This window comes from Cupressus sempervirens, chromosome 4 (genome assembly GCF_028749045.1).
Source record: "Cupressus sempervirens isolate cs-2001-9-10 chromosome 4, ASM2874904v1, whole genome shotgun sequence".
Classification (NCBI taxonomy): Eukaryota; Viridiplantae; Streptophyta; class Pinopsida; order Cupressales; family Cupressaceae; genus Cupressus; species Cupressus sempervirens.
This window is the reverse complement of record NC_143121.1, coordinates 621633550-621650060: the sequence shown is the minus strand read 5'-3', so window position 1 is coordinate 621650060 and position 16511 is coordinate 621633550. Positions and strand designations below refer to the sequence as shown.

Below are 16511 nucleotides of genomic sequence, written 5' to 3'. Positions count from 1 at the left end.
AATTCTAAACATGGAAATTAATTGTCAAGGGTATATTCTATTGGCAAATTGATATTTTATATCAGATGCCTTCTCTAAACATAAAAATTGAAGTCGTTGAGGAGGGAACTAATATAACCGTATTTCATTCTAGAAAAAAATGAGTAAACTAATGACAACCAGGTCAAATTGCCTTCAAGGGAAAATATATATTTTTCAAATACATCCATCCCTAAAAATAAACCATAATTGGAGAAAACCAGGCAGAACATCTGGAACTGAGGAAAACAGGTTGTGGAGGAGCAACAAAACTTTATGAGGCAGTTAAGACTTATCTTTCTCAGGAGGACACAGATTGGAACTAACAAGTTCTTATAAACTTGTTAGTTAGTTCTTATAAACTAATACCGTTGAAATAAGTATCCGAAAAGAAGACAAGGAAAAAAGGTCATGAATGATAAAAGAGGTATTAAAGGGAGAAATTTAAGAGTTATCTCATAACAATGATCACTGAATATATGAAAATCGAGGCTCATAGAAATTTTCTATTTAAAATTTAGTTGCTCACATGACTCTTTGTTACAATATTTGTGAAGGAAGAAGCGTCAAGAACACATAGTTTAAGGAAGTTCTATTTTTTTTCTAAGTTTATCATATCATCAAGTGATAACCAGACAGAAACATTTTCTCATTTTAATGTTTGTTTGCAAGATATATCGAGGTTGACTGTCAACTTGGTAAAATATTTGAAAATTCAAATAGTTGATCACAGCAGTGTAGTTTTTATAATAAAGAAGCTGCTAAGAAGAATGTGATAAGATTAGATGGTATCCCTGTGGTATTCCTTAGTTTAAAATAGATATCAATGGGGCTTTAAGTGGAAATCTGGCGCTGAATGGGCTAGAAGCGTGTTTTAAGACACATACAACAATCTTATTGATTGTTTTTGATGGGGTCTTGTTGAAAATACTAACAATGTGACTGATGCACTAGCCGTTTTGTGAGAGCTTTAGTTGTGTTCTATATAGTCTCTGAAAGGTAATCTTTAAAATTGACTTTCAAATCTTGGCTGCTTCCCTTATCTCTGGTAAGTATTGGAGAATCTGTAAGGTAAAAGAGGTGATTGTTGATATTCTCTACCTTGCATAAGACAGTTTTCTGGAATTTTGATTGTGTTTGAATTTTTAACATCAACATTTCGGATCACACACACTGATCCATCATCAAACACAATCAAAATTCCAGAAACCTGTCTTATGCATTTCTAATGGATTGTGGAAATCCGATGACATTAATTTGCTACCTTTTAAAGAAATTTCAGGAGTGTCACATATGATTTACATCCTCATGAAGCTAACAAGGCAGCATACTTGATAGATAAGAAAGATGCCACTCTCATTGACGGTCAAGGATGGGTTGGCAAATTGAAGGACGTTCCCCATCCTCAGGTTAGAGCGGGCCTACTGCCAATTATGTTTGATGGTAGGAATAACAAAAATCTTTGTAAGGACGACCCTTTCTTTCTAATGACTTACTGGTTATTCCTAGTTTGGGCTTTTTGGATGTTTGGCTCATGACATTTTAGGATCCTATAGTTGTGCTTTTTTTCTATTGCTAACTTGAGGCATGAGAAAACCCATCCATTCATTGCTATTGTTGCTTCTAGCCTTGTCTGATTGGGAGATCGCTGCACTGAATACCTACAGATGGAAAAAAAGCAGTTGGGCAAAGATTGCCATTGAATCTCCTCTATCATCCTTGCCAGTTTCCACAGTTATTGTTCTTGGTCCTCTTGGACACCCAGGTTTGTTTCAGATTGGTATCCGGCTCAGTCTCATTTGGTTTTGTTCTTGTTGGGCTTTTGGAACTACACATCTTTCTGGGGTAGATTCAGCTGCATTAGCTCCACCAACCTTTTCTGCATTCGAATAGTGGGAAAGGTTACTGCCTGAGATTCAAAGGTATCTAAGTCTGTTTAAGCCAAGCCCTGAGGCTTCTGCTAGGTACCCAGCTAAATTCCTTGTTGCTAAAACTGGTAAAAAGCTCAAACTCAATATCAATGATTGATTTCATGTTTAGATAGCAATCCATCATTCCTTTCCTTTAACTAGCAGCAAGGTCTCAAAAGCATGGAAGTTCTTGGCTTGTTTAACGATCCTGGAAGTTCTGTTGTTCTGAAAGCTTCAACCCCAAACCAATGCTTACCATCCTATATCTTCTGGTCCCACAGATACCTTGGGAATATGTGACTGATGTTAAGAATGCTATTATGGATTACTATTACTTGGTTTAAGTAAGCCTGGATAGCAGGGAAATTATGGGCAACTTGGTTGAATGTCAAGAATTTCATTGATGAGTAAATCAAAATGGTCGTTGAGGTCCTCTCTATCCTAATAGAGTACATTGTTTCTGCCATGTGTAAATCTCATTCTCTCCTGGACCTTCCTCTGGTCCCTGCCAGTATGGCCTGAGGAATTTTTTTGTCTGAAGAAAGAATGAAGAAACTCAAAGGAATGGTCTCTTAATAGCAAGAACAAATTAGAGCTCTACCTTTGCAGCCCATGGGAAATATCCGAATAAGAGATCATCTATCTATGAGTTTGAGAATAATAAATATATCGCCGACTTTGATAACTGCAGACTGGATGTTGCTACTTCTGTGGCACCGAGTTATTGTCGTGAATATAGCCATGGTCCTCATGCAGTGGAAACTTGTCACAACCTATGCTTGTGCTTGGTCACAAATCCTTTTACAGAATAAGGTTTGCATTTGCAATGGAGGCCATTGACTGCTGGCTTAAGTTGGGGAAAAGCTTATAATGGGCATTAGAGAACATTTGCATGCAACATGAAGTTTGTTTTGTTTCATTTGATCAGCTGGATCTATCGCTTTATGATTTTCGTGTTCTATGTTGTGGTGCAGTTCAATTTCACAAGGTGGTTTGTGTCACATAATTAATGTTTAGATATGGATTTCTTAGATAGTTTTGGTAGCAACAGTTCTGTGATAAACAACAGAAATGGACTGTCCAATGATTACGGTTTACTAGTTTATTTCTTGGTTTTGTTGATGATAGTTTCAGGACAAGAAGTCTCTCAATTCATGCCACTTGGGCATTCTTGAAATCTTGATTATGATTTGACAACCTTTTGAATGCCACTTGACTGAATGTTGATTGTGTATGTTAATGTTTCTTTGCTTTGTTAAAGAAAATTAGTTGCCACACAGAAACTAAGATTGACACATAATCCAAATGAGTCTTGCAGGCCCATGATTGCCATTGATCACCACTTGACAATCGCTGCCATACTAACTGCTTATGGCCTAAACAAGTCCAACTGTGAAATCTTCAAGTCTGATGTAGTTTATCTGCAAGTAAGAAGTTTTTGATGTAAGGATAAATTCCAATGAAAGTTTCCATAAGGATTTTGCTTTAATTGCAAATTGAAGGAGAATGTATATCATAAATTAATATTTTCATCTTTGGCATTTAAAATGTCATGTCCCTGGTTGAAAGTATCAGTTTGTCGATTTTGCAGCAGTGAATAAAGTGTTGTTCAACACTATTTATTAACAAATAGTAATATGAAATAAATTAAGTTTGAAATATATATACATACAAATATATCAATGTATTATGTGGATTGCAATGGCTGTTGAATCTCTGGGAAGTATCTCTGAATCAATAATCACATTTCTTACAGTTGCATATGAGATGGTTGTATGAAACTAATTTTTGAAATAGGAAGAAAGAAATCTGAGGGATCAAACTCACATATTGAGATCAGCCAAAACTGTCAATTTCTTTGCTCTAAATAACATCACAACATGTGTTTGTGAGGACCAAAAGAAAAATGCAATGGTTATATTTCTGTGAATAATTTTTAGGAGCATGCTAAACATAATAAAGGCCAGCTGAATAATTCTTTGAATTTACAGGAATCACCGATGCAATCTCCTGCTGTGAAGTATCTGAAATTGCGTGCACTTGGTGCTCCAGCAGTTGTTATATCACTTGCAACACAGGGTGTTTTTCGAGGGTTTAAGGACACAATGACTCCTTTGTATGCAACAGGTAATCGGAATTCTAAGAACTTTTTAATGATCTTCTTTGAGACCTTGTCTGTAATCATTTATAGAAAACAAATTAATTTATGCTTTTTCATTCTATTTATAATTAGCATTGTCAATACAATAGTTTCTTGAACATGACTACTCTGTTATGTACTCTTGTCTAATAATGACATTCAAATTGATTAGAAAAATATGCAAAGGGCAACTTCTACATTTGTATGCAAAATTGATTTATATATTTGTCATGTCCCTGATTTAAGAACCCTAATAATATTGTCTTCTAAAATAAAGATTTAATAATAAGTAATAATAATAAAATATAAGAATGAATAAATAAGTGATATCATAATATAAATAAATAAATAATATTATTTAATAACAATATTATAAATTTGTTATTATTTAAACTAAATATAAATAATATTATTTATACACTTAAATAATAATATAACCAATTAATAATACATTCTTAATCAATGAGTATGAGCTCATAATGCAACGGTTGTTGTGAGCCCTTGTAATAGGGAGGTTCAATGTTCGAACCACGGGAAGTACAATCAAGTGAGACGGTCTATGCTGGGCGCGAGTCGGAAGGAATTGTTGTTCAACATATAGTTCATGGTTCGAATCTCACAGGAATTGCACTCGGTGTATGTTGGGGACGAGATTCAGGAGGAGTTGTCTTTCAACATAATGTTCACGGGAGTCGGAAGGAATCGCTGACAATAGTGCTCTGTGCTTGTGAATGAAGATGAAGATAATGCTGTTCTTCACGGTCCAGCTGTCAGACGCTCGCTGGGCTTGGAGTGCTCGCGGATCTTGAGCCAGACCCATGTTGGGTGTGTGTCTCTTGCGCCCTAGGGCTTGGTGCCCCTGCTGAGCTTCCTTGCTCCCGGGCCTATGGTGTTGGTTTCAAGGGGATGAAGTCCCCCTGGATTTGTGGCCTCATTGGTTCATAGCTCCAGTCAAAAATGATTGTTACCAATCAAAAAAAAAAACTATTGTTAATCAATATAATACTTGACAACATATAATAAATAATACATAAACTAATGACAACGCTAAATGAAATTAAAAATAAATAATCATATATTATTATATAACTTGAAAATTTGAAATACATATTATTGCAAATAAACTATTCCAGGCCACGACTAAAGTTGTGATTCTCCTCTCACACCCTTGACGTTATATATTTGGAGACAATCATCGATCAGGAAGCCAATCGATTTAAGGAGTTTGATCCAATCAGCAGACAGAAAATGGTGTTTAGAGATGAATGATTTAATGAAATATTTTAATAACATCCATGAGGCCAAAGCAGCCTATGGACCCCCTAGAAAAAGAAAGCACTCCAGGATAGGGTGCCAGAACATTAGGCCCTTTATAACTGCTTTTTTAAATCTGCTCTCCGACAGTGAATTTCGATCACAAAGTTTTCTGTTCTATCTAGGTGTGTTTCTCCAAAAAGAGTACCTAAATTGCCTGCTTTTAAAATCTCCTCATAGCTGGAGCAGATGTTGTGTGCTGGGCACTCCATGGTAAAATGTCACTCTGTCTCTACCACTCCCATGCTGCAAAATAAACATATTCTCTCCTTCCATTCTTCCTTGTATCATTCACCCATTTTTGCACCTCAGATTATGGGAATTTGTCCTAAGTTGCGCTATGAGCATTTTAACTTTCCATTTGATATTTGCTCCTATTATGCTTTGTCATCATGATCTCCTATGGGATTAAATTCTTTGATATAATAGTCTTTTTAGCACCTATTATGTTTTGACCATACAAGACTTCTGAATGTTATCTGGACATTCATGCATATTAACATCCCATTTGTTCATCCATCTGCAAAGGATCCCGATGCAGAGAACTGAGTATGTGTGGAGTGGAATTAGAGTATCATTGAGGGTGTCCACAGTTGGATATGAATCTGTGGGATTTAAGGATTACCTCCATTCTATGGCAAGCATTATTTTCGATTACTCAAATGGGAGTGCTGTCTATTTCATATTTATTAGCAGAGATCATTATGATGCATTTTTGACATTTGAAATTGGGGCGAATCAAAAGGTAACCTTCCTGGGTGGATGATGTTTTAGAAGTTTGGATGTCCTGATCCGTAGAGTCATATCTATCCTTTGGCTTTGAGAAGAGTCTCTCCCTCATCGCAGGCATGTGCAGGCTCAGAAATTATCACATCTTCTTCCTTCATAGAAACGAGCAATGATTTTCACTTCTGAAAGTCTTTCTCTGGGTATTACTCCATGCTGGTGTAAGATGATGTTTCTTGGAACTGGTTCACATGTCTATACAAAAGGAATGCCGGAGGTCGCTGTTGGACTGATCAGGATTGTAAACTGCTATGCATGATCAAGAAATCGTTTGGGATGATGTAATGCATAGAGAACGAACAGATATATAACAACCATTATTATGTTCAGTAACCTTTGGTCTGAATATGTGTATGTGGCAGATGGAATAGGAGAAATGATAAATATAAGTACTAATGCTTGAATCATCTAAGATAGATATAAAGGAGGAGATTGGCAAGACTGAATAATGCAAAAGTATTAAAAACAATCTATCTAGCAGAGATCATGTAAGTAGCACAAATTTATATAAAAACAATAGCAAAAATCACCATCGATTAGAAGGTGGTCATACAGTGATCCAAATCAACATTGGGAAAACAAAAGGAATTGTTTTCTTGTAGTAATCAGATTGGTATGCATCAGAAGCAGAACTTATTACACTTTGCAGATTATATTTGTAATTAGATAAAATTGCCATGCTATTAGAACTTCCACATCGGGGCGAAGACGCACAAGTATAAAAAATACTTGCCAACGAGGTAGATAATCATCGAAGATGCAGGATTCTATCCAAGAGAATTACATAAGAATCAAATCCAGAATTCTACTATTAAATCTAGAAATCCAATGAGATTCAGAAGTAAATCAACCAGTTTACAATAGCATATAAGAAGAGTAGTGACACCTTTATTTTTATAAAAAATGGTAACTCGTAATCAAGGATGCCCAAATATTGGGAGCATAAGCTTTCAGAAATTACAAGTAATAAACTGTATGGTAGTTTTACATTTTGTCCAAGCATGTGGCTGAACATCAAGATAAGACTAATTAGGGTAAATCCCAAATGGGGACATTACAATATTATTTATCGTAACCTGCTTTATTGTAAGATGACAATACACTTTATATTGTTACAAATTGTCAGGCTTTAATCATTTTGGAGATTCTCTTTTTTGCTCCGTGATTTTGGAGGGGTTTGCCGCCTTGGCCAAGGACAATGTTGTTTACAGTTCCCATTTTGATACCAGATTAGTTCTTCAATTTGTGTATTCTTGTAGGTATTCTTTGATGTCAAATTTTAATAATCCTATGTTACTTGGGATGCATCCTGAGGGTTTTTCTTCATGTCCCCATTTCGGGGATACCTTGAGATGGCTCCAATTTCTCATAATTTTCCCCTAGCCATTTTGAAAATGTTCCTAAGACGGGGGAACATTGAGCGGATGGCTGACCTCCTCTTATGTATGGAAACTCAACTATTGAAAAAAAGTCTAGAATTTAAAAATGATTCTCTTATTCTTTATGTTTGTGCATCCTCTCACCACACTTAGCCCTAAATCAACAAAAAGAGGCCTTCCTATTTCATTCTTGCACATTTTTACAGCCAAACGAGATTCATAGGTGACTTGGAGGAAAAAATCATCTTGAATAGGTTTTGAAGGTGCAGCTAGAGATCGGCATTAGTGAGTAGTGAGGAGTGAGATAGCAAGATAAGTGGAAGAGATGAGTGCTTGTTTTATTTTTTTTCTTTCCTATTGTATAAGCATCAACACCACTTTAGCAACCATGGAGAGTGCAGGCAGAGCTGATTGTGTTGACATTGGCATAGGCTTAGACTTTGTGTACCCACCATATGCAATCTATGAACTTTTACCTTTTGCATCTTTCTTTATATCTGGTTACACTTTAATCCAATGTCTTGTAAGGCCCAAGAAGTAATGAGAATATACTTTAGTGTAGCTCCCTCTAAAATCTGTTTTGCAAATGTGATGCACCGCTCTACTCTCACTTGAATTTTCATTTTTATCTTTGTCTAGGGTTGTTGCAAATTGGAGATATTTTTTTCGGAATTAAAAAGGCCCTTTTGCATGAAGCTTTAAAATGGTAGAAAGGCACTCAAATTGATTTTGCGCCTGTTCCCTACTAGGCCTCTCTGCTACTAGAATTGCTAACAACGCCACGTCTACTTTGACCATTACATCTGAGCCCACTAGATCTAAGTGAACTCCGGGTGTCCTCAAACCCTTAGCTACTTCTGACTGTGTGGGTACCTACATCGCTCTCTCCTATGTCTCTACCTCATCATCGGGTATAACTGCGGTTGTATGTGTCTCAAATGCTATTTCTGGTAGAGCTATGACTGTAGATGGCAAAGTCTCTCGATCGACCGAAGGCTTAGCAACCCCCAGGGGTGCTAATGTTGGTCGGGCTGATGGCCGGGGTGCTGGCCACGTTGTTGGTCTAGCTGCTATGGTGACTGGGGTCATAACCATAGGCTGCCTAAACTGTCCAAATCCTGGAATGTGAATGCCTGCTGGCATTAAGTGAGAGTGAGATGTAGCTGCGAGGGGCCTCAAAAATAATAGTGGTGGTGCTGTGATGACCTCGACATCCTTATCATCCTCTTGTCCTCCACCTCCTCCGAGTCGTCAGTGTCTTCAGAGGATGTGTCCTGCCTCCCACTGTCAGTGTTCCCTTGCTCTGAGCCCTCTACCTCCTGTCCCAGCCTCTTCTGTCCGATGACCTTCTGCTCTCCTAGAGTATCAAGGTGCTTCCAATGCATGATCAGAGGCTCCCTTGGTTCTATCAGACCTGGCTTGATCTCCAGTCTATCAATAGGTATTATTCGTGCTGTGGCGTCGAGAAATAGACTGATGGCGTAGTGTGGCATATAGAATGTTTGGTGTTGCAGTGTTATGAACTCATCCATGCGCTCAGCTAATAGAGATGCTGATGCAGGAGCATCTTGCATGGAAAATTATTGGAAAAAAAAAAAAAAAAAATCTGGAGTAGAGAGAGTGACGAAAATTAGAGGAGAAATAATAAATAAATAAAAAGGGAAAAAGGAGAAAAAGAAAAAAGGAGGAATTTCTATTTTCGAGGTGCATAGGTGGCATAAAATAAAAAATGAGAAATTAGTTGTAATTCCATTAATCAAGGTGTGTAGGTGGCATCTTAGAAGCTTGTGGAAAGTTTCTTAAATCTTGCATTTAATATTTGTTGTGATCCATAAAGGAAATGTAATTTTCTAATTGGGCCACATGGTGGTGCTTAGTTGTAATTCTAGAAGGTTATGGAAGTTGTAGAAGGTTGTGGAGGAATTCTAGAAGGTTGTGGATAAGTCATGCATGGGGTGGTAAGTGCTTATTTAAGCAAGGCATATGAGCATTTCTAATCAAGCTCGAGGAGTAGAAGCTCAAGAAGGAGAAGCTCGAGAAGTAGAAGCTTTGGAAGGAGAGCTTGGAGAAGCTCAAGGAGAAGCTTGAGAAGAAGGTGAAAGCTCGAGAAGGAGTAGCTTGGAAAGGTGAAAGTTGTGGAAGGTGAAGCTTGGAAAGCTTGGAAGGCTTCAAGGTGTGAAAGAGAAGGAGGAAGTGAAAAGTGAGTTTTCCTGAGTCTGTGGGCAGAGCGCCGAATGTGAGGCAGTTTACAGCAGGATTGTGATGGACTTGTGAGTGTAGACAGAGCGCTGAATGTGAGGCAGTTTACACTTGGATCTTGGATAAAGTTGGAGAAGAGCTAGTGACTGCGGTTTAGAAACAAGGAGGTTGCTTGGTGGCTTGCGAGCACAAGTTGAGATCTTGGAGGTTTCTACCAGAGTGTGGATTTGGACTAGCTTAGGTTTGGATTGGATCTTGAGAGATCTTGCCGAAATGTTAATGTAATTGGTATTGGATTTTCAAATATAATAAAAGTGTTCTTTGGGAAGCATTTTATTTTCTTGGTCTTCATATTGTTGCATTCTTGGTTGTGAGTTGGTAAGGGTGGTGTGGCCCTTCATTAGTGGTATCAGAGCGGACCTTTGTTAGAGGTATCAGAGCCGTACCTACATTAGTGGTATCAGAGCCGTACCTTCATCAGGCCCAGTCATATACTTTGCCATTCATGATGTTGTTCATCATGCTCACCTATAGAAATGAGATATTCGATGCCCTACTCGATCCAGTGTTTCTACTTTTTACCAGGTCCATGAGGCCACGCTAATGTCCTTCCTGTATATTGGATTTCTTCAATTCTCTTCCCTTTGAAGTATCCATTAGGGCTTTGTTTTTTGCCTGAGGCCATTTACTGCATACCAATTCTACCAATTATGCCTTCACCTCTCGACTTAGTTTCTTGGGCCTATTGCCAATTTTCCTCCCTCCCTGTGCATGACTTGGTATGCTGAACACCCTCGTGAAATTAGCTGCTCTAAAAGATATCACGAGGTCTTGTCGCAGATACGGAAATCGATTGTAGGTTTCTAGCATGGTGTGGAGAAAACCATCGAAGTCGTGAATGCAGAACACTGGCATCCGCAATGCCCATTCCACCTACGCCCTCTGTATGCTTTCCTTTGCATAATGGTTATTCAGGGTCTCCTAGCACCACTTCCTACACTCCAACCCGTTCAAACCCTTGAAAGTCACATTCTGAGGTGTGAGGTGCATAGTTGCAGCCGGCTGTACTTGTGCCCTTGCCTTCTTGCTTGTACCTCTTGCAATACGCACTCCTGATGGTAGAGCCTGTATGTTCCTTTTCATTGTGCTACTAGCTGAATCTTCTTCTAATTTTTCCTTCCAAGCCCTCTTCCTTGCACTCTCCATGACTGTCCTTTCTTTTGTTTGCGCAAAACGGTTTGCAGGAGCAGTTGGAGCGGTTTCCCAACTATCGTACAATGAATGCACTTCTTCCTTCTTGCCTGAGATATATGTGGTGGTTGCACAGTGTATTCTTACTCAGGGCGTCCGTATGATGTCTTGATTCCTCCTTCTGTACGCATAGTGCCTTTTATCATGCCTTTTCGGTGTTTTTACAATTGTTTTCGGTTGTGGCTGTACAACAGTCTGTATGGTGTATGGCCCGACTCTATTCTTCCTGTCCATACGATAGACTCCACTAGCTTGTGTTTTGTAACAACCGTACGATAATTTGACTTCCTTCAATCGGGCAACTGTATGGTATCTTCTATGCCTTGTCCACGTGTGTAGTGCCACCACCGTACAGTATCCTTAGGACATACCTGTACATTTGCCAAGTCCTTGGTAGTCCGTACAGTAATTGCTCATGCTGGTGGTGATTTTTCCCTTCCCAAGAGGTCGTACGACCCATACAACAAACACCTCTTGCCTAAATGGTGGTTTGGTTTTGGGTAATATGCCGTACGGTGAAATTTGGGTGCAAAGAAAACAAAGTTCCAAGACCTTTTTCACTCAATGCCAATGCTAATGATAACGCTTGTACAACTTTTATTTGTTGTTCTCTTCCTTGTGGTTGTATGGTTATGTGGCTCGATACTATACGATTATGCTCTATCTATGCCCTAGCTATATGATATCTTCTTTCTTCCACAGTCATCTTTTAGTCTATGGTAATCCTGTTATGCCTTCCGTACGGTCCACTTTTCTCCTGTTGTTATGTGCCATCATATGGGTATCACTATCGTACGTTCTAGCCTTTTTCTACTATCCTTTGTTGTATACAGGGCCATACTACCGTATGGTCATTTTCTTCTACATCTAGTTGTGTGTTTTGACCTTACGGTGACTTCCTTTTTATATAGACCGTACTGTGCCTTTGACTTGGTCTTATTCTTGCTCTACTAATGTATATTCGATGACTTTTAATGCTCATCCTCTCTTTTTCTTTTACATATACTGCCTTGTCTTATTTTCATTTGTACACATTTATTATCTATATTTTATTATTATTCTTATATATATATATATATATATATATATATATATATATATATATATATATATATATATATATATATATATATATATATATATATATATATTACTAATTATTATAATTTTATACTGCCTCTAAGTTGTTCGTTGGGGGGGTCGCCTTTTCTCCCAAGGCCTTATTTCTTTCATGGTAGATTTTTAATTTCGACCCATTGACTGCATCCGTCACCTCCTTCCCGTCTAGCATCCATAGTTTTATTGCTCTGTTATCTCCCACTTCCCGAATCTTGAATGGCCAGACCCACTTCACCTTAAATTTGTTAGGTCTGATTTCGTTGTGCCTATTATATTTTAAGACTAATTGGCCTGTTTGGAATTTGTTTAGTTTCAAGTGCTTGTCTTGCCACACCTTGCGTCTGCACTGTGAAATTTTGATGGCCCGTTGTGCTTGTAATTGTTGTTTGTCAAGTTTATTTAGGTTGTACAACCTTTCCTTGAGACTTTCCATATCTCCCAACTTGTTTTTGATTGCTATTCGCAAACTTGGTACCACGGACTTTGTTGGTACTACAGCCTCCCGACGATACATTAGGTAGAACAGAGTGTGTCCCGTGGTAACTTTGTAAGAGGTACGGTATGCCCATAATGTCGATGGCAGCTTTTCTTCCCAATCTTCGCCTTCAACTGTGCAAGACTTGTAGATTATTGCAACCAAGATTTTGTTTGTGGCTTCCATTTGTTCGTTTGGTCTAGGATAGTATGAGCTCGATAGAGAATGGTATATTTTGAATTCCATGGTGAGTAGCCAGATGACATGGTTGACAAAATGCCCCCCACGGTCGCTTGTCAGCTATATTGGGATCTTGTACCTCGTAATGATCTGCTCATAGATAAGTTTGGTCGTGCTCATTGTAGAATTGTTTGGTAGGGCTTGCACCTCTACCCACTTGGTAAGATATTTTGTTGCTACAACAACGTACTTGCATCTCCAGGTTTTGCTCACCTTGAGGGGTTTGAAAAGGTCCAGCCCCCAACGTTCAAAGTTCTTGGGCATGTGAAGGGTTCAAGGCATGAAATCCCTCTTCAATGGCTTTCTGACCTTATGACATGTATCACATGCAATGACCCACTCCCTGGCGTCGTTGTGCATGGTTGGCCACCATAATCCCGCCAGAAGCATCTTCTGTGCAATTGTATCCAGCCCCATATGTCCTCTTGAGGGTACTTCACGTGCTTCCTTCAATACCTTCGGTATTTCTTCCTCTAGAACACATCATTGTAAAATCTGGTCCGGTTCTATCTTATATAGCAACCCATTGATCAATTGGAATGTTTGACTTCTCAACACCAATTTCCTCTTCTCGCTTGGCATCATTTCCCTAGGAAATTGCCCCGTTGAAAGATACTCCCCAATATTTGCGTACCAGGATGGTAGTACGACAATTTGAAATAGTTGTGCATTAAGAAAATCATTGTTGACTCTCTCCGAGGGTTCTCCCAATTTGAGCTTGGATAGATGATTCGCACTGACGTGACTTTTCCCAGGCTGCACCATGATTTTAAATGTAAATTCCTGCAAAAATAGTAGCCATCTACTTATTCGTTCTTGGATGATTGGTTTGTTCACAAGGTATAGCAAGGCTTGATGATCTACGTAGAACACAAATGGAGTTGCCAGAAGGTAGTGTCTAAACTTCTGTACGACGTACACCATTCTGAGAGCCTTCCGCTCTGTTATGCTATAATTTTTTTCTGCCTTAGGCAATAGTCTATTTGCGAAGTACACTAGGTGGTCCAACCGGTGATCACTTGTCTGTGCCAACGTTGCTCCAATTGTGTAGTTTAGTGTGTCGACATGTACATGGAACTCCTTGTCCCAGTTTGGATAAGCCAAGATAGGTGCTGTGGCTAGTCATGGCTTTAATCCCTCAAAGGATTCATCTTGCTTTGTTTACCATTTGTAGGGTTCTCCCTTGCAGATTAGTCTATCTAGCGGGTAAGATATTTTGGCAAAGTTCTTAATAAACCTTTGATAGTACCCTATGTGTCCGAGGAATGATTTTATTTTACTCACATTTGTCGAAGGTGACATTTCTAGAATTCCCCGGACTTTGTCAGGATCTGTCTTTAATCTTGCTTTGCATACGATGTGCCCCAATTGTTTCCATTGAGGTACCATAAATCTGCACTTCTTTGGATTCAGTGCTAGTCGTGCTTGTCTACATCTTCCCTGAGTGCGGTCGGATGCTTGTCCTCCGCACTGAAGATTGACCAATTGTCCAAGAATGCTTTGAAGTTTTCGATGAACATCTTGTTGAAGATGTGCAGGATAATTCTTTGAAACGTTGTCAAGGCATTGCACAGACCAAATGACATTCTGTTGTAGGCGTATACTCCATCTTCTACTATGAAGGTTGTTTTGAGCTTATCTTCTTTTGTGAAGGATATCTGGTTGTAACCAAAAAATCCATCCATGAATGAATATATTTCATGCCCCGCAACTTCTTCCAAAATACTATCAGTGAACGGTATAGGAAATGGATCCTTAATTGTTACTACATTCAAGCAATCGAAAGTCTACACATATCCTTATTTGAGTGGTATCCTTTTTCAGGGATATCGCAATTGGGGATACCCACTCACTCGTCTGTACCCTAAAAATAATGCCTGCTTCAAGCATCTGGTTAATCTCATTTGTGACTTGTACAACATAGTTTTTGTTCATTCGGTATGGTTGCTTCTGTACGAGTACTGCTCCTATCAATGGGATGCGGTGGACGCACAATTTTGGCGGTACTCCTTTCAGGTCTTTATACGTCCACACAGAAACATCCTTATATTCCATAAATATTTTAAACATTGCTGCTTTCAGAACTGGAGTCCAGTCATCTCCCACAAATATGTTCTTCAGATTAGCCTCATCCCCTAAGTTCACCGTCTTCACCATAGGTTCTTCATATTTAATAGGCTTATCTTCACTAAATGTATGTGTAGGTGTTTCATCTAGCTGTGCCTCTCCTTCTTTCACTTCTCTGTATTTTGTCGGAAATTTGTTCTTTTCCTCTTCCTCACTTCCTTCCTCGACCCTTAACATGTGATAGCTTGGAAAGAGCTCAAAATCCTCCATTTTTCAATGGAGTAGACCGTTCACTGAATCCAAGTCGTCATCGTTGGATCCTCCTTCTAGTCTCAGGATTCCTTCCTTGTTGGGTTCCATTCGCTTCTTCCCTTCTTCATCCCCTTCTTCGCCTTCGGAGTTTGATGTCGCTACCTCTTCTCCCACGATTTGGGTGCTTAGGTCGATTACAAACCTACGACCTCCTTTTTCCATAGATAGAGTGTTCTTTTTCTAGTCGTGCTTTACTTTCGCCTACACTAGCGAGCCCCTTTTGAGAATGACATCGTACCCTTTCCTTTTCAATGAAATGACCGCAAAGTCCAGTAAGAACGGTTGTGTCCCAACTATTACAGGTTGTGCCGTTAGAGTCTCAAGTGGTTTGATCCTGTGTTGATCGGTGGTGAGTAGTTGGAATGTAGGCAGCCATAGAGTAGGTTACCCCAACTTCTTCCATATTTCTTTAGGCAACACGTTTACGCCTGACCCTCCGTCTATGGTGGTGTTTGGAGGGTAGTTTCAAGAATACCCATCTTGACTACTGTAGGGTGTCTTCTCGTGTTCAGTGCAAGTAGCATTGGGTCTGTTGCGGTTGTTCTGCTTCCACCTTGTGTGTCCTTCCCTAACTCTTCTACCGCCTTCGGAGATGGTGTTATGTTCAAGATTGTAGTCCTTAATTGAGGCATTGCAAGAAGAAGGTCGTTTAGCTTCATGGGAACCTAGCTTGCATTGCTTATCGTATGATACTTTGTTTTGCCTAATTCCTCCTTGAGGTGCCAATAGTGTCCTTTGTTTGCAGTTTTTCAGCCTCCATCTCTTTTTCTATTTCTACTCGTGCGTGTTGCATCCTTTTCTTTTCCTCTTCTAGATCTGGATATGTTATTGCTTATGCAAGAGTGATTGCTAGTGTTTCCTCATCGCATGTTTCTATGGTTAACAGGTTTACTCTAGGTTTAGGGTATTTTGAATCCTCATGGTCTCTAGGACCACACCATCTGCACAATAGTTGCGATGTTCCCTTCGTAGTACAGTTTCTGGCAAAGTGGCCCAGAGGTTGCATGCATGACATTGTATCATTGTCTCTCCACTCGGATCGTACTGTATCCAGCTACAACGCTCGTTATTGTTATTATTATTGTTGCTGCCGCTACGTCCGTGTGGGTTACTGTTTTGGTACTCTCTTGAGGTTGTTGCGTCATTGTTTGTATTCGTTCCTGCTCCCAAGGTGGACACTTCTTGTGTTAGTAATACTTGTTGGTGTCCCTTCGTTTTCATATTGAACGGGCATTCCTTAGTGGAATATCCCATAGTTTGACAGATATTGCAAAATTGGTCTTAGGATAGGAGCCCTTTGT

At 39.1% G+C, this 16511-nt stretch overlaps 1 protein-coding gene across 2 annotated transcripts in view; it reads left to right on the top strand.

Moving 5' to 3' along the window:
• LOC149562755 (protein DETOXIFICATION 42-like) overlaps positions 1-16511 on the top strand; it is a 112544-nt gene that overhangs the window by 75484 nt on the left and 20549 nt on the right. For both annotated transcript variants that reach the window (XM_089826170.1, XM_089826168.1), the window contains one exon: positions 3920-4055. In XM_089826170.1, the coding sequence (XP_089682296.1) occupies positions 3920-4055 (136 nt within the window). The remainder of the gene's footprint in view (positions 1-3919; positions 4056-16511) is intronic.